General features: G+C 33.8%; 1 protein-coding gene and 1 pseudogene across 1 annotated transcript in view; both read left to right on the top strand.

Annotated features, from left to right (window-relative positions):
• The window catches only part of LOC133256681 (large ribosomal subunit protein uL18-like), a 35,341-nt pseudogene extending 27,274 nt beyond the window's left edge, over positions 1–8,067 (top strand).
• The window catches only part of GBE1 (1,4-alpha-glucan branching enzyme 1), a 315,992-nt gene that overhangs the window by 199,259 nt on the left and 97,407 nt on the right, over positions 1–19,326 (top strand). Inside the window, exons 8-9 of the mRNA XM_061431417.1 lie at positions 10,654–10,769; positions 15,060–15,187. Of these exons, the coding sequence (XP_061287401.1) occupies positions 10,654–10,769; positions 15,060–15,187 (244 nt within the window). The remainder of the gene's footprint in view (positions 1–10,653; positions 10,770–15,059; positions 15,188–19,326) is intronic.

The raw sequence follows: 19,326 nt of genomic DNA, 5'->3' as shown, positions 1-19,326 counted from the left end.
AACTAATACAATTATGTAAAGTTTAAAAATAAAATAAAATTAAAAAAAAAAAAGAAGAAGTAGAGTCATCTCAGAGTGTCAAATGTCCAGAAGAAAGATGGAGTAGCTTAGAAGAAGGTAAGCCTACACAGAGCTCAGGAATGGGCCACTGGAGCTGATAAACCAAAGCATAATTTTCTATGAAGATTTTTTTGGATAAAAACAATAATAAATTTATTGACCAAGTTAAATAAATAAATAGAAGAGAAAATTCTGGAGAAATATGACTCAAACAAATAAATAGTATTAAGAGTTCATTCACAAAATTCCCACATAAAACTGTTTCTCTCTGATTTTTTCTTGGCTCTCACCTGTTTATTTGATGACTAATATTTTAGATAGCATTCCACAAAATGTGATTGTATGGACTGTATTAGAATTGATGTTGAAAGGAGGCCCATATTAAAAGTTACACTTCAGAACTGATAGTATATAATATATTCTTGCTGTGCCTGTCAGAAGTGATTGACAGCTCTTCTGAACTAAGTTTAAGGTGATCTCCAGTAAGTTTGGATGATATATCGTCCAGTTTATCCTGTAGACCTCCACCTTCAATGTAATTTTTTTCAGGAGCTTCGCTTCCTTTTCCATACTGTATTAACAGATCCTTTCTCATTGCAGTGTAATACTACCATACTTTTTTCTGTGTTATCAGTCACTGTTGTAATTAAATGCATTTGTGTTATTTGTAAAATGTCTGTCTCTCCCATTAGACACAAAACTCCATGCAATGAGTATTGTATGCTTTCCATTCATGACTGTATCACCAGTGCACTGAGCCTGACACAAAGCAGATAAACAAGAAATATTTGTTGAATGCACTACACTATTCCAGAAAAAAGTAAATGCAGAATTAAAAAATAAGGCTTAGGATGATGACCATGGAAGTGAGAATCTGCTAAAGAGTGTGTAACAACTCACTTGCTGAGTCCACTAGAAAAAAGGCTTATTTTATTATATTAGCTGACACATGCTCATCTTTTGAAAATTTATTTTCAGTATGAAAAGATATTATAAGTATTAGAACATATTGGTTTATTTCAATTTATATTTAATTTATATGTAAACAAATACATTTAAAATCTCTTATCATCTAGTAGGTGCTCTCCTTAATCTATCCTGCTGTATCTCAAACACTGCTAATCACATTAGACACATTATCTTATTTAATCCCCTTTTAGGAGTGTGCTGAAATTATCTTCCATTTTGCAGTTGAGAAAACTGAGGCCTGGAGAAGTTATGTGCCTTGCCTAAGCTCATACAGCTGACATGACCACATGTTGGTGCTATGAGTATGTGGTTTTAAAAAATTGTTGACCCAAGGAAATTGCCAAAAACAAAAAGTAATTCACACATAGTCATGCTATCATAGTATACTTAAGAGTTGAGATTTTGGACTCAGAAAGTTGAGTTCCACCTGTATTTATTAGTTGAGTGACCTTGAACATTTTATTTAACTTTTGAAAATCTCAGATTCTCCAACCATGTAACACACACTTGATATTACAGCCTTGGCAAGTGAGACTATGTAATATGTGAGGACTAGAAATCAGTCAACACTCAGTGAATTTGAATTTCTTTCTCTTTTCTATGTAACACCCGTATTTTCTGTTCTAGTCTAGCCAAAACACTAAATTCTAACTCCCTTTGTTTGTAGGAATGTGTACAAATAGACATTAGAGAACTATGTATTAATTAGCAAGATTAGTACAAATTTGAAAACTGCTGAAGGAGATGTAGTTGAAATTAAAATATGATTAAATAGCAGCTTCCCATGAAGTTGTCTTCAATTTCCCACCTTCAGAACACACACTCACAGAGGCATGTACACACAGTTTCCTGAAGAACTATTCGTAGGTGCTGTTCTTTTCCTTCTGCTTTATCTGTCCCCATGCAACTGGTATTTCCCAGCACATCATCTGCCCGGAGTGCTTGTCTACTTAATGGTCGTTGTGCACTGCTGCACTGCAACTTTTTTAGTATTGTAAATATCTATAACTTTATATAGACTAAAAGAATACTTCTCCTGAATATTATCTTAAAATATTTGTTGTTTAACGGAAATAATCAAGGAAAATCGTCTTAGAGTCAGTAGAGTCTATAAAATCATAATTATTTTGGAAATTATTTAGGAAAGAAAATTAATTCCCAGGTGCTTTATATTTGTTTATCTACAGACCTTTGTTCTCCGTAGCTTGTATTCTTCTCCTTTACTTCTGATGCTGTTTATATGTACCTATCTTTAATTTGCCTCAAGTCAGTCTTTTGAAATGAAGCTGGCTAAATATAAGTAAATAAACATTACATATCTAATTACAAATTTTAATAAGATGATGGAAAATTATCAAATCACAAATTTTTTTTCTACAATAGAACTATTATAATTACAGTTAATCTATGAGAAATCAGTCAGAAGGGAAAAACTAAAAAAGGAGAAATACTGATAGGTGAATAGTGTTTCCAAACTTTTACCATTAAAATAAGTTTTTAAAAGCTAATTATCAATTGTAGTTTAATATTTGTCAGTAATGTATATCTATATATGTTTAAGTCACTGTCAGCTTTGATCTGAAGCAGTAATTATCTTCATTTTATATATAAGGTGGAATTTTTAATCTTGTTTGAAAAAGATGGATGTGTATTTGTATACCTATAATGACATATACCTATCTGTATATGTATATCTATCAATGACATATACCTATCTGTATATGTCCTTAGCTAACCTAGATAACCTATAGTGATTTGTTGTGTAAAAGAGCAGTGATTGTTCAGATGAAATATGTAAAAATTTCATGTAAGACCTCCCTTATGTTTCATTATAGGAAATGATTTAACTTGGCTTTCTGCTTTCTGGACCTTGAGTTGCTCAACTTTGGGGGGCCCTCCACTTTGATAAAGATGTTTCTAAATTTTCTCCAAATGTTAATAGTATATTTTATCTGCTCTAATGCTTTGAAAAATCACCTTTGCAGTTTTTGTGAGAAGGCAGAGAAATATAAATCAATTTAAAAATAAGTAATATGAAAATGTATTAATTTCTTAATCATATTGTAATCATTATCATAGAGGATTGTTAGTTACTTTAGATTTATTTGTTTTCCTGTGTCAGACTGAAAAACTTTTACTTTCACTGAAGGTCCCTTACCATTCTGCTTCCCAGCCCCAAGCATGTACATACACACTTCCTGTAAAGTGTACCTTTTTCTCATCTTACTTGAGCAGGCAACCAAGCTTGTTAAGAATATAAATTTAGAGAAAAAGGAGACTTGAAAATTCCTCAAGTTGAATTTTTTTTTTTTTAGTAAAAGTATAATTGGAATCATTTAGCATATAAAAGTAAAATATGCTATCCATTCCTACTTATTTCCTAGAGAATACCTGATTAGACTTATAGATAATATAAATGGAGTTAATTTTAATTCAGTATTTAATAAGCTAAGTACAATTTAGGCCTTAAGGGACAGAAACTGTTTTATTGTAATAATGAATTTAGATAACCAGGGCTCAGTGGATATAATATGATTAAACTGTATATTAATTTAAATAAAAGAAAGTTATATAAGTTGAAATAAAAAATGTGATATTGGAAAGAAAACTTCAAAACCATATTTTATAATAAAAACCAATGTTTTGAAATTTATGTTATTACAGACTTTTAGTAGTTAATATTTTTATCTCATTAGAGTCATGTGCTTTTTGCTACCTAATGTTATTTAAAAGTAATATATACAGTAGCTATAATATAATTCTGTTTCTAAAGACCCAGATTCATTTTATTATATTGAATAGATATTATTATATTGTATTAGATATGAATAATCACTTTTTGTACTTTTTCATCTTTAAAAAAATTTCTCAATAAATTCCAGTTGACTGACAGTATAATTTGTTGGCAAAGTAAAAAGCATTTTCCCTTTATTCGCTAATTTAATTAAAATTATAGTGACAGATTAAGTTTTAAAAAAAAATTTTAAATAGTGTAGATAGTAAGATATTACCTGCTTTCAGTGGTGACGTTTTAGAATATCTTCCTTTAAGAAAGTGTTATTTTCATTATGATTTAAGACTCTGTCCTTCTATTTGACATGCCATACCTTTTCTATAAAAGAATTAAAAACAACAACAACCGGAAAGTACTTTCTTTGTTCAAGGTCAGTCTGCAGCTTCAGTTGAAATACCCAGATCAAAACATGTAACTTTTGCTTCATGGTTTTATGATGTACTTTTTAAATAGCAATTCAGCTTCAAAGACTGTGTAATAGCTAAGAGGAATATATAATTTTTCTTCATTTTTTTAATATTTGGCCAAACTTAATAATGTCTCTTACTTGTTACTATACAATACTAGTACAATTAGTAGCATCTAGTGGAATAAGTTGCTGATTTTGAAAATCATAGAAGTTACTCAGGACCAGAAATAAATACAACAGTCCACAAATGGTTTTGAATTAGAAAATGTAACTACATCTAATAAATGTTGTTACGACTGATTATACTTGCTTGCCAAGAAAATTTGACTATGTTTTATTTCATTATAAAGTTCATTTGCAAGATGTGAGACAATCAACAGTTTTGATTTTAGGGATATTTCCTAAAAATCTTAATATTAGAATTATCTGTGTGTGACAAAATTGTCTTAATAAATTCCCATTACTTGATTACAGGTTGAATATTTCAGACATCCACACCAATTAGAATCCTGATTATTTTGATTGCCAGAAATCTGTAAATATATATATTATCCATTGATATATTCAGTTTCTATATCAGACACCTGTGATTTAAACAGTTTTAGTGGTTTATAATTTACACGAAAGTCAGCTGCATTTCATTTTTTGAAATTTTGGTTTTCTTTTTTTTTTTGCTTCATAAAATACGTGAGTAAGCCAATCAATTGATCTTAGGTAGTATAGATGATATAGTGTTTGTTTCTAATTTATATGCTAACTGATTTAAGATAGAACTAAAATAGGTTACTTCTCAAATACATTCAAGCTGGCTTCTCAGTATGTATTTGTCAGCATACCCTTCTAAATTTTAACATCTAACTCCTCCAATTGTTTGGCAACTAGGCTATTTTGTGGTTTCTATGAATAGACTTTAAAGGCTTTGTGTCAATGGAATAATCTTAAAATCAAAGTCCTACCTTGTCTGCTATAACATACCAACTAAAACAGTGCTCTTAAATTCTGCTTTAAATTTTTATGGGACTCTAATCAACTGGATATATCAACTGTGTTACAGGCTGTCTGATGACATTTTGAAGTAGAAAAAGTAAATTGCCTTTTTTATTGTACCCTTTGCCAGACATTTTCCTACTTTGACTCAAGGCAAACCATTCAATTGAGATGATTCAGTTCATTTATTACTGAAGAGCTCATTGAGTAATATTTGTAATTCAGTCATAATTTGGAATACATCATGGGCTCTTCTTCTCAGCCCCCTCAAAGAAGGAAAATGCAATTTATGGGTGCTGCATTTGAAATTTATGATAGTAGAAATAGTAATAGACATCTTTCAGAAATTTATATTTTCACTAATATATATTCCTTAAAGTTGTTCTGGTGTTCTATTTAAAAGGCAGATCTTAGATTCAGTGAACTATTTCATTCATGTATAAGCTTAATAAGTTCATCATTCATGTAACTGTTGGAAGGTAGGGTGCAAAACAGGAGTACCTCACATTGGACGTCCTTTATATTTAGATTTTTAACATATATATAAGATTTCACTAGCCCCCTTTAAAATTGCTGAGAACTGAGCTCTAATGAGCTTCCCTGGTAGACAGCATTTCACAAGTGTTGTGACAGTTTGTTGTTAGAGGAATTAAGTGTGATTCCATCAGGAGACAAGGACTCTTGGAAGCTTACATCTAGACTCCTCTGAACTTTGCCCCATACACCTTTCTCTTTGCCCATTATGCTTTTTATCCTTTCACTGTATGTATAAATCATAGCCATGAGCATGCCTATGTGCTAAGTCCCGTAGATCTTCCCAATGAATCACGAAATCTGGAGATTTGTCTGGAAGACTCCCAGCCTGGCTGTCCTCTTGTAATTTAACTTCAGTGACCTGGAATAGATATATTTTTATAATTAAATACATTGTCAACCTTAAGTTGGAAGTTTACATAGTGTAAGAAAAACGAAAAAGAAAGCTACATCTTTGTTGCAGTGATACTGTTACCTCTCTATAACCTGCTCTTTTTCAACTTTGATTTCTGGATCATGTCCATGCATTTACTCAGGTATATAGTTCTGGTTGGGAGAAGGCAATGGCACCCCACTCCAGTACTGTTGCCCGGAAAATCCCATGGATGGAGGAGCCTGGTAGGCTGAAGTCCATGGGGTCACTAAGAGTCAGACACGACTGAGCGACTTCACTTTCACTTTTCACTTTCATTCATTGGAGGAGGAAATGGCAACCCACTCCAGTGTTCTTGCCTGGAGAATCCCATGGACGGAGAAGCCTGGTAGGCTGCAGTCCATGGGGTCGCACAGAGTCGGACACAACTGAAGCGACTTAGCAGCAGCAGCAGCAGCATAGTTCTGGTTATCTGGGCTTCCCAGGTGACACTAGTGGTAATGAACCCACCTGCCAATGCAGGAGACTCAAGAGACACAGATTCAATCCCTGAATCGGGTCTGGGAGATCCCCTGGAATAGGAAATGGCAACCTGCTCTAGTTTTCTTGCCTGGAAAATACCATGGACAGAGGAGCCTGATGGCTACAGTCCATTGGGTCAGAAAGAGTCAGACATGGCTTAGCACCTGAACAAGAACATTTTAGAGCAATGTTTCATTATGCTGTGTGCTCAGTTATGTCCAACTCTTTGTGACCCCGTGGACCAGTAGCCCGCCAGGCTCCTCTGTCCTTGGGATTTTCCAGGCAAGAATACAAGAGTGGGTTGCCATTTCCTCCTCCAAGGGATCTTACTGACCCAGGGATTGAACCCATGTCTCCTGCATCTCCTGCATTGGAAGGCAGATTGTTTACCACTGGGCCATCCAGGAAGCCTTTTTAGAGAAATAGAGGTTAGTATTTTTTAAACTCATTTGAACTTTTCAATTAGATGTTCCATTTTCATTATTATTTCTTAATACCACAGGAAATTCTTTTTCTGTTTATTCATACCAAGAATCTGTCTACTCACATTGTTACAGCCAAGTATGTTAAATGCAGTTTTATAACTCCTTTTGGGACTTCCCTGGTGGTTCAGTGGCTTGGACTCTGAGTTCCCAATGCAGAGGGCATGAGTTTGATCCATGGTCAGGGAGATGGATTCCTGATTGGAAAAGACCCTGATGCTGGGAAAGATTGAAGGCAGAAGAAGGGGGCAGCAGAGGATGAGATGGTTAGATCGCATCACCAATTCAATCAACATGAATTTAAATAAACTCTGGGAGACAGTAAAGGACATGGAAACTTGGCATGCTGCAGTCCATGGAGTTGCAAAGAATCAGACATGAGTTAGTGACTAAACAACAACATCATAACACCGTTGGGACAGGAAGAGGGTAGATTAAATATTGTGGTAATAGGATTCAATAGGATATTTGGTAACTCTGCCTTTAATCAACTATGTGATATTGGGCAGGAACTTTTTTTAATTATTAAATTGACATCATCTTGTTTTGTACTTTGAATTGTAATATCATTGACTTTGTTACTTCTTTTATCTTTGTAGATATTAGGACACTATTTTCCCATTTCAGTGTGTCTACCTTGGAAACATTTTGTCCATGACATTTATGTTAGAAGTTGATAGAACATGTCCACCAGTCCAAGCTGGATTGATGTAAATGAATCAATAAGTTTGATATGAGAATGTGGTGTGATAAGACTGAAAGGATCCCAAAAGTACATATGCCATCTTTAGAAATTATTGTAAAGTTAAAAAAAAAGAATAAAAAAATAAAATAAATGCATACAATATGAGTCAAAAAAAGTAATTGCATATTTTATGAAAAAAATAAAAGCTGTAAACTAAAAAAAAAAAAAAGAAAGAAATTCAAACTGAAAAATTTATAGCACAGTTGTCCCTCAAGACCTTCAGGGGATTGATTCCAGGAGCCCCAGCATATAGCAAGATCCACCAATGCTCAAGTCCCTTATATAAAATGGCGTTATTGTTGTTCAGTTGCTCAGTCATGTCCGAGTTTTTCCCACCCCATGCACTGCAGCATGCCAGATTTCCCTGTACTTCACTATCTTCTGGAGCTTGCTCAAACTTATATCCATTGAATTGGTGATGCCATCCAACCATCTCATCCTTTGTCATCCCCTTCTCCTCCTGCCCTCAATCTTTCCCAGCATCAGGGTCTTTTCCAATGAGTCAGTTCTTCACATCAGGTGGCCAAAATATTGGAGTTTCAACCTCAGCGTCAGTCCTTCCAATGAATATTCAAAATTGATTTCTTTTACGATTGACTGGTTTGATCTCCTTGCAGTCTTCTCTATCAACTCAGTTCAAAAGCATCAGTTCTTCAGCACTCAGCCTTTTTATGGTTCAAGTCTCACATCCATACATGACTACTAGAAAAACCGTAGTTTTAATTATACGGCATATGGCATAGTACAAGGAATACAATGATCCCTCTTTAGCCAAGGATGCAAAATCTGAGATTATAGAGGGATGACTCTGTATTTATTAAAAAATATAAGTAGACCTATGCAGTTCAAACCTCTGTTGTTCAGGGGTTCCTATCCTCTGCAAGATAAACAAAACAGTAGTGCATGTCAGATCAGGCCCAGGGACAGTTTGTGATCTCTGCTTTACATATTCATATCTTCATAAATCTGCCCAAGAGATTTCCTATTTAAACAGATTTTGTTCCTACTCTGAGGTATTTTGAGCTAAAAGTAACTTTCAGTTTACCTTTCAGAAGTAAAATATACATTACTAATCAAATGGACAAATTAGGAAAGTCTGTCCTTTTCAAAACATTGTTAAGAATGAGTTGTCAGTATGCACATTTATTCAAGACTTTTTTTCTGAAATTCTCATGGAGCACACTTGTTAAAAAAGTATAGATGTATACTTCCTTTCAATTTTTGCAGTGAACTCAAAACTGCTCCCTTGTAGTTCAACCTGTAAAGAATCCATCTGCAATTCGAGAGACATGGGTTCAATCCCTGGGTTAGGAAGATCCCCTGGTGAAGGGAAAGGCTATCCACTCCAGTATTCTGGCCTGGAGAATTCCATGGGCTGTATAGTCAATGGAGTCACAAAGAGTTGGACACGACTGAATGACTTTCACTCCCAAAACTGCTCTGAAAGAAAAGGTTATTAATTAAAAAGTAAAAAATATAGATATTAGAAATTTCTATGTAAAATAGAGCAGTTTTGATCTGTTCTTTTTGTTAAACAGAAATTGTTTTTTTAAGCCTTAAATGAATATTTGTTTTACCTTCCCCATGGCTTGGCCAAACAATCTGGAATCTCCTGGCCTCTTTTTATACTAATTGGATTGTTTGGATTTCTGTTTTGTTTTTTTTTTTCCTCTTTTAACTTTGAGTAAGTTTTCAAAATTCAAAGTAACTTATCTAAAGCAGTTAATTGCCAGAAATACTCATTTTACTGCAGAGTTTAGATTTACAATTCTGGAGTTGATTGTGATGACTTAATCTCCACTTAGGTCAGATTGCTTTTTAATATATGGAAGGTTAAAAAAAATACATAAATTTCAAGTGGGTTAAGGAATTGTGTACACTCTTACTGCTTTGTCATTAAGCTAAATGAGGTATTAAAGTCTTAAAACCATAGTTATAATGAGATAGAGAACTCAACCATAACTATATGACTAAAAAAAAAATACTAATTGATGATGCCCTCTTTTCAATTGTCCGAAATAGACTTATTTCATGTGGCGTTTTTAATTGAGTTATAACTGTTCTTTGTTTTTCTTTCTGTTTTTATGGGTATAAGACTCTTTAACTTGTAGAACTTTTTACTTTATTAAACATCTATTCTCTAGTAATTTAGGTCTCTCTCTTTTACCCTCAGAAAGCAGGTCTAGTAAGTGTAGTAGTGCTTATCATAAGGTTGATTTCAGGAGTCTTTTTTTCTTTTAATTTTTATTCTAAACTGTATCTGTTTGAAACTGTAGAATAAGGAAACATTTTAAGCAAACACTGAAGGCTGAAGGTAGTTTTCTACTGATAATGAAATTATGTTTTCTAAAAGAAGAATATATGTAACTGTGGTTATTTTACATGAAAAATCTTGATGAAAATTCAGAAATAAGTAATAGATTTTTTGGGGGTAACCATTACTATGTAGTGGTCACTGTATGCTTGCTGAGGATGGGACACTGAGCAAGACAGTGTTCCTGCACTTTGGACCGGACTGGTCCATTGTTTCTTAGTTTTTCTCAGACGTTGAGTGATTTTTTTTAGTTAAAGAAATTTAACAGATTTTCCTTTTAGAATGAATTTCATCAAACACATGAGGTAAATGTTAGTTTTCTGGTGTTTATATGGTATATTTCTTTGAACATCATGACTCCTAAGATAGTAATTTTGATTTTAATTATTATTCTTAGCAAAGGATGTATAACAAGGAAAATGCTCTATACATTATGCCTAAATTGTATTTATCTGTTATTTTAGCTGGGAAGTTTTAAGATTTCTTCTGTCAAACATAAGATGGTGGTTGGAAGAGTATGGCTTTGATGGATTTCGTTTTGACGGTGTTACATCAATGCTCTATCATCACCATGGAATAGGTAGGTAAACTGATACATTCCAGACGTAACTAAGGATTTTATTTTATATTTTTACTGGAAGATTATAACCAGGCTTAGGATTCAGTTACATTGCTACAATGACCATTATTGTTGGTTTGATTTTTATTAGTTCTTTTATGTCTCTAATCACTTCTGATCCCTTTTTGGCAGGAAGTCAGGTATAAATACTTTTTATAATAAATAAAGGGTAATGATTTTCTTTGAAATATTTCTACTTAATATGCTATCCTTAATATGTGGCATTCTTTAAAAAAAATTTTTTAAGGATATAATTATACCAGTCTCAGGCTGTGAAAATGACAGCAATTGTAATGAAAAATAAATAACAAATTAATAAATGAGAACATCTGTTAATGTATGGGTTCATTTGCATATTAAACATTGAAGATAAATGTATACATTTTAAATATAAATGTGCTCAGTTAAAATTAAATTGTAAATTAATTTGTAATTAAAACTATGGATTAGAGACCTTCAGTTTAAAAGTTGTACAAAGAAGTAGAATCATAGAATCCTAATCCTTCAATAGATAACATGTAGAAAAAGTATTGTTTTTTTAATGACCAAATATTTAGCAACCTTATTCATAACTAATACCTGGAAACAAGCCAGGCATGCTTTAATAGATTAATGGTTAAAAAATGTGGTATATCCATAGCATGAAATTCTACTTAGCAATAAACAATAACAATATGGATACATATAACAATTTGGATTAATTTTCAGAGGATTATACTGACAGGTAAAAAAACTTGTTTCAAAAGAGGACACATATATAATATGATTACTTTTATGTATCATGCTTGTAGTGACAAAATAAATAGAGTAAGTCAGTCGTCATCAAGGGTTAAGGACCATGGTGAAAAGGCAGGAGGGAGGTAGATCTCATTATAAAAGGATATCAGGTGAGCTACCTGTGATGTAATTTTATATCCTGACTGTATAATGCCAGTACCTTGGCTGGGATATTACACCATGGATTTTCATATGTCCCCATTGAAAATGCCATTACACCATGGCGTTTCAAATATTGGGAAAACAAATAAAGTCTACATAGGATCAGTTCAGTTCAGTTCAGTTCAATAGCTCAGTCGTGTCTAACTCTTTGCGACCTCATGAATCGCAGCACACCAGGCCTCCCTGTCCATCACCAACTCCTGGAGTTCACTCAAACTCATGTGTGTCGAGTTGGTGATGACATCCAGCCATCTCATCCTCTGTCGTCCCCCTTCTCCTCCTGCCCCCAATCCCTCCCAGCATCAGATTCTTTTCCAATGAGTCAACTCTTCGCATGAGGTGGCCAAAGTATTGAAGTTTCAGCCTCAGCATCATTCCTTCCAATGAACACCCAGGACTGGTCTCCTTTGGGATGGACTGGTTGGATCTCCTTGCAGTCCAAGGGACTCTCAAGAGTCTTCTCCAGCACCAAGTTCAAAAGCATCAGTTCCTTGGAGCTCAGCTTTCTTCACAGTCCAACTCTCACATCCATACATGACCACTGGAAAAACCATAGCCTTGACTAGACGGACCTTTGTTGGCAAAATAATGTCTCTGCTTTTGCATATGCTGTCTAGGTTGGTCATAACTTTCCTTCCAAGGAATAAGCATCTTTTAATTTCATGGCTGCAGTCACCATCTGCAGTGATTTTGGAGCACTGTATGTTATTTCATATAACTGTGGCTTCCCAGGTGGCTTGAATAACCTGCCAATACAAGTTCCATCTCTGTATTGGGAAGATCCCCTGGAGGAGAAAATAGCAACCCACTCCAGTATTCTTACCTGGAGCATCCCACGGACAGAGGAGCCTGGCGGGCTACAGTCCATGTGTTTGCAGAGTCAATGTGCTGAGCAAGTACATGCAAACAATCTACAGTTATCTCAAAATCAAAAGTTTAATTAGATCTTTTAAAAATCCTCTTTATATCAGAACAAAGTGACTCAAAGTATGTATATGAAAATGTTAATTAGTACAAGTATATGAAAGTATATAGCATAAGTATATGAAAATAGTTATTTAACTATTATCTCACTTAACTCTGTAAACTGCCTTCAGAAAGACTCTTGGGTGGTATAAAAATAATGCTTGTGTAGATATGTCATTTTAATTTCTTCTGCATTAAAACTTTGTTGTAGGAAATACATTGTGTTTATAAGATCTACTCAAATATTTTTTACAACCTTCTGAAGTGCGGTAGGCCTTGTCTGTTTGGCTAAAACCTCAGAAAAACAGGGACATGTGTTTTAAATAAAAATATGTATCTATATTCACCCGGGGGCTTCCCAGGTGGCTCAGGGTAAAGAATCAGCCTGCCAAACAAGAGACTTGGATTCAATCCATGGATTGGGAATATCCCCTGGAGAAGGAAATGGCAACCTACTCTTGCCTGGGAAATCCCATGGACTGAGGAGTTGGCAGGCACCAGTCCATGGGGTCACAAAGAGTCAGACATGACTTAGTGACTAAACAATAACAACAATTTGCGGACAACAATCAATCCATGATAGAGACTTTAGAAATCAAAACGTAACTGCCAAGAAAACCTGCTACAGTCAAAATCTGCTGTTATCTGCTCTTATTCATGGTGCTACCTACTCTCCTCCCCATGAAACATTTCTAGGGAGCAAGTTGAATCTGTAAAACATGACAGATATCAGTGATACCTTCCACTGTGGAGAGAAGCTGACTTTGGAGATGAAAAAGGCAATCATGATAAAATTCAAGAAAGATCTTTTCCTAGATTAAAGCACCTACATGCCTGCCCCTTCAGAACCTTCCTCTGCTGAGAGCTAGGTGTTTTCCAAAGAATTGTGGAGTTGGGAAAATGAGCTGAAATCTATGGATATGGTATATGCTTCTTATGGTCAGAGAGCTCAAAAAATGGAAAGAAAAACATTGAATTATTTAGCGTGTTTCCCAACTTTGAGATGAAGATGAAAATAAAAATTGAAACTGCAAAAAATTATATAATATAGCAGAAGAAATCTGAGATGACACTATTAACATAGACACAGAGTGTTTAATTTATAAAATTCTGTGATAAAGAAAACTTCATCCAGTAATATCTTGAAGAAAAAGTAATTTACCTGCATAAATGGAAAAAAAAAAAAAAAAGGCTGAGCTCATACTATTCCATTGCCACAGCAGTATCTGCAAAATTCTTAAGGATAGAAACTGTCATTTGAGAATTGGATATTTGAATTGCCATTGTAAGATACATTTGAAAGAAATTGAAGAGTCCACGTAAAAATATCCTTCAATGATAGAATCGAGCAAACTGAAAAAAAGGAGTTAAAATAAAAGAACTTATATATAAGAAATCAGCGGGGAAAAAGGCAGGCATTCAGCACTAAGTAGACTTAATTAAAAATAATAGTAAACAGCTGAAAGAATAGAAAGTTAATAGTATAATACCAGTAAGTGAAATATACTATAAGCAATCAAAATCAGGAGATGGGGCAAGAGGTAGAAAGAAGTTGAGGAATATTAAACTGTTTTTGTCATCATAGGAAATCCATACTCCATAAATTCTAGCCATATTTAAAATAATGTAAATATTTTGTCTCAATTTTATGATGGTTTTCCTATTTGCTTGCCTTCAGAGGGATCAAATACGAGCTATCTAATATTAAGATCTCAGTGTGACCAAAAAAGTTATCTAAAAATTAAAATTTATAAATCTCTGGTATTTTATTTTGTGCTGGACAATTCAGTTCAAATTAACTTAAAATTTTAAATCACAGAGATTTTGTTTGCTTTTGTAAAACAAAAGTTGAATTGCAGGATTGTCTGAACTTTGAATGTAGTTATCTGGTACTTTTTAAGTTAGATCATATAGTTACTAATAGCATTATATGGGGAGAAAGCAATGACACCCCACTCCAGTACTCTTGCCTGGGAAATCCCATGGATGGAGGAGCCTGGTAGGCTACAGTCCATTGGGGTCGCTAAGAGTCGGACACGACTGAGCGACTTACCTTTCACTTTTCACTTTCATGCATTGGAGAAGGAAATGGCAACCCACTCCAGTGTTCTTGCCTGCAGAATCCCAGGGACGGGGGAGCCTGGTGGGCTGCCGTCTATGGGGTCGCAGAGTTGGACACGACTGACTCGACTTAGCAGCAGCAGCATTATATGGTATCAAGGTCCATTACACTTTGCTCTGATAACAAAACTGATATAAACCAACTAATTGTGGGGGGTGGCATTTGTACAGAGTTAAGACTTGCATACTAACATAATGCATCCATATTGATTTTCTGTTTTCCAGGTGAGAATTTTTCAGGTGATTACCATGAGTATTTTGGACTACAAGTAGATGAAGATGCTTTGACTTACATCATGTTGGCAAATCATTTGGTTCACACACTGTATCCAGATTCTATAACAATAGCTGAGGTAATAATGATCTCTACCCCCTGACCCCCTTTAAGATAGAACATTTTGTTGACATACAATATTTGAATAATCTCTATGTTGTCAATGATTGCATAAGTGAAATTATACCCTGACTATAGTGCAGCTACCTTGTCTGTGTGGCACATTATTCAGAATTCACTGTTTTCCTATTATGAGATAATGTTCCCTAATTACTTGTCATTATTCCATTGTTAAAAAAGAAAATGCCAGTCGTTACAAAGTAAAATATCCTAATCAGTGGACAAGTCCTTTTGCTATGAGACCTTCAGCACAGAAAAAGAATTGAATATTAATATGTGTCTGTCTATTTAATTTTTTTTTTTCCTGGCTTAATCATCAGAGATGGCATGGTTCACTGCCTGTGAGCTTCTCTGAAACCTCTCTTGTTCTGATGCGATTACCTTTCTTGTTTACGTTATTGCTCTCGGATTGCCAAATGTTCACTAGTTATTCATGATTACTGAAGGTTCATGATTAACTGTCCCAAAGCTGCACTGTAATGATATAATTCGGTATATGCATAATTGACAATTCCCCTCTTGGTGATAAATTTGATAAATTAAGAAGTTTGTTAAATGCTTATGCTAATTTAGATTTAGTACTAAAATCCCTTTGGTTTTGAGTCCTCTAACTAGGAATTATTATTAAAATTGAATTTCATGTTAAAACTGTTCTATACAAAATATAGAGGTTGGCATATAAAAATAGTAAGACTATCTTTGAAAGAGTCAGAGTTAAGAAGTATTTTCATGTTGGCATTTAGTTCATTGAAATGAAATGTAGTCGTGATGGTCTCTTATTATTTATTATTTGTATAGTCTTATTATTTGTATATTTATTTAATATTTGTATAGTAGTATTTATTATTTGTATAGTCTTTCTTCTTGCATCATTTCTCAAAACTCAAAATCTCAAATTACTGATATGATTTCCTTGTTTATCTCTGGATTGAGAACAGCTACTCTAGGCCTTTTGCCTTCTAAATATCTTCTAGGATAGAGCAATGAATCCTAAATTCCTGGAGTAAATTTTCATATAAAATTTTTTTAAAAGTCCACAATTACAATGTCATCTTGATATCCTGTATTGTTTCACAGTCTCATCTTACCTGTATTTAGTCATAACTTATAAGTCTTTCCAATGTTTGTGCTAATACTTTTTGTGCTGAATATTTTTAATGTACTCCAGAAGAAATCTTAAACTTTTATTTTATACTTTATATATTTTACTTTTTATCTGTCAAACATAAAAAAGTTATTTAGCTATTTATAAAAGTTAATTATATTTATGGCAATTTGAAGCAGAGACATTATGGATGACAAATTACTATAAACAATTAATGACAGTGCACATCAAAAGCAGGTACTGAAGAAAAAGAAGCAATTATTTAATACATGAAACTGAAAATTGTTACATTGATCTTTCCGTTCATTTCAAGTAAAATAGTTTCATCATCTAGGGAGCTTTTGTCTGATTATTCGTGTTTCTACCAATGAAACTTTGAGACTTTAGCCTACTTTGTATTACTTGGCTTTAGATTTTTTTAAAACAAGATGTGTCTTCAATTTATTCTACTTAAATTGAAAACTACTTCAATTTCAATACATCACTTTTCTGTCTAGTGGGAGTCTATTCAAGAAGTGGAATTGATCCTCATGAACTTTTTTTTTTAAGAGGGGAATGTGGTGTAACGAATAAGTAATGCAATGTTATATACAGTCCTGTATATTGAATTTAGTTATAATGATAGTTATTAAAATTGAAGGCTTTTTTCTGGACTATGTCTACCTTTATACGTGGTTATATTTGCTGTTTTAATGAAAAATATTTTTTGATGACTGAAGCTTTCTCCCCCTCTGGAATAGTCATAAGTGATCTTTAGATTGAAGAATTAAAGCTATTTTAACTTCATTGGAAGCATATATGGCCACTTGAATATCCTTTTGTTATCAACTTCTTTATATTTAAGTGTGTTTATTTTCATGACCATTACATTTTCTCATTTTCTTCTTTTAAGATTTTAAAAGAGTAGTTCTTAACTCTCCACTTTCAAATAGGAGCTACAAATACCTCATATGCATTAATGGGGCAGCCTTCTAGGAGTCAGATTTAGGAGTTAAGACTTATTGGTCTCCAGATATTTTTCTTAGCAGATTCTATTTCTTATAAGCTATTTTCTAAAACTACCTATAGACCAAATATAGAAAGCACCTTAATGTTTCCTTGAGAAAAAATTATCTTGATCCTTAATGCCATCTTATTACTTGTCTCATGAAAACTCTGGGTCTTCTAAAAACTTTTCCAGGAAGCTACTGTATATGTATTTCCAGTGTCTAACACAGGTGCCTGATACTTAACACATATGTAGCCAGTGTTAATAAGGAGTTGAACTGAATACCAAAATGATTTATCTGTTAACCATTCATCCTTTTTCACTTTTTTGATTCATCTTTTTCCACTTTTATAAACTTATAAAAAAGTATGTAGAATAAGATATTATTGATGAATATTTTCTTATGGCTATATTCCACCATGTACTATCTCTTGTTGTACCTCTCTTCCATTAGTAAACCATGAACACGTTATTTTGGAAATCCAGAGAGGTCATATGTTTGTTTTTTTATAGCTTTTCTGTGGGAAGTGTTTGAAGATGGTATTGTGGAAGAAGCAATTAAGTCTCAGAGAGCTCAGAGTGTGTGATAGTCTTTCATAGGAAGTAAGGATAATGATCCAAGGGAGAATTTGGGTAATGACACACACAGAAAAGCTGTCAGAAGCACAGGGAAGAGTGATTATTTCAAAGGGGATGATATATTGAATATTTGAAATGAAACAGTAGAAATAATGATGGAGAGATGTAGGTTTTTTTCCCCCACACTTGCTGTGTACTTCTGTTAACAATTATGACGACTCCATAACACTGTCATTTCATGATTGTGTGTGTTTGTGTGCACACATGTTTATTTAGGTTCTAGTTCTTGAATCCTGCAGGTCAAGTATTATGTCTTATTTACCATCAAAGCCTTGACAGCACCTTCATGAATCCACTCAGTCAATAGTTATTGAGTTCCTGCTTTGTGCCAAGTGCTCTTCTACTATTCTAGATTCTTGGCATATGTCAGTGAGCAACAACAACAACAAAAGTCCTACCCCAGGTGTCTTAAATTCTAACAGTTAGTGAGGAAGCAGATAATCAAATAAAAAATTATATTGTCAGTGCTTACAGTATAGTCATTGAATTGTATCCTAAACTGAAGAATTTAAGTTTTCTATTGTTGACTCTTGCAAGCTATTCACAGGCAATGATAGGAGCAGACCATTCAGCAGCAGTTAGTGTAAAGAGAGGCTGGAGATGGGAGTTCCACTTATGTGTGGAAACATAGTGGTCAGAGTAAGTAGTTAGGTGGCTTAAATAAGATAGTGTCTATAGAAATAAGGCAAAAGAAAATAATTTATTTGAAAGATATTGTGGAGTTAGAATTGCTAGTACTTATACCATATTTTACCACCATTGTTACACTAATATATTTTCTTGCATCTGGGTCCTTTCATCATTTTCTTTTTACTTATCTGTTTGACCATATGTTTATTTGATTACCGATAGTCTAGTGGTAGCATGACTGTAAGAAGACCCTGTCAAAAGGTTGGATGTCTGAGTCCCAGCTCTATCCTTGAGAAACATGTCTTTAGCGAGCCCTTCACCTCAATAAGCCTCGATTTCTGTATCTTTTAAATGAAGAGGATCCACTAGATAACCTCAATGACCCTTTCCAAGTGTAACTGACTCTCGTGAAAGCCATCTTACTGCTTTGCTCTTAATGTGCTAACTCTATTTCTATTTCATCAGAAGCTAAGTGCTCACAAAATACATTCTCTGCCACTGCTGTATACACAGAAGAATAACAGATATACAGCACATGTATTTTTATGATTGATGAAAGCAGTAGCTAATACGTATTCAAAAATTAGTGTAAGAAACTGTGTTTCAGCAATAACACTTTTACTAATTTGTGTTCTCTATGTGCAACTAAGGAAAAGAGATAAAAAGTTGTCCTGCAATGAAAAGCACGACACAAAATCTTATTGGGAAATGAGATATGCTATCACAATGCTATCTA

Source organism: Bos javanicus, chromosome 1 (assembly GCF_032452875.1).
Source record: "Bos javanicus breed banteng chromosome 1, ARS-OSU_banteng_1.0, whole genome shotgun sequence".
NCBI classification, from domain to species: Eukaryota; Metazoa; Chordata; class Mammalia; order Artiodactyla; family Bovidae; genus Bos; species Bos javanicus.
Note: the sequence above shows the minus strand (reverse complement) of the source record. Positions and strands in the feature narration are given on the sequence as shown.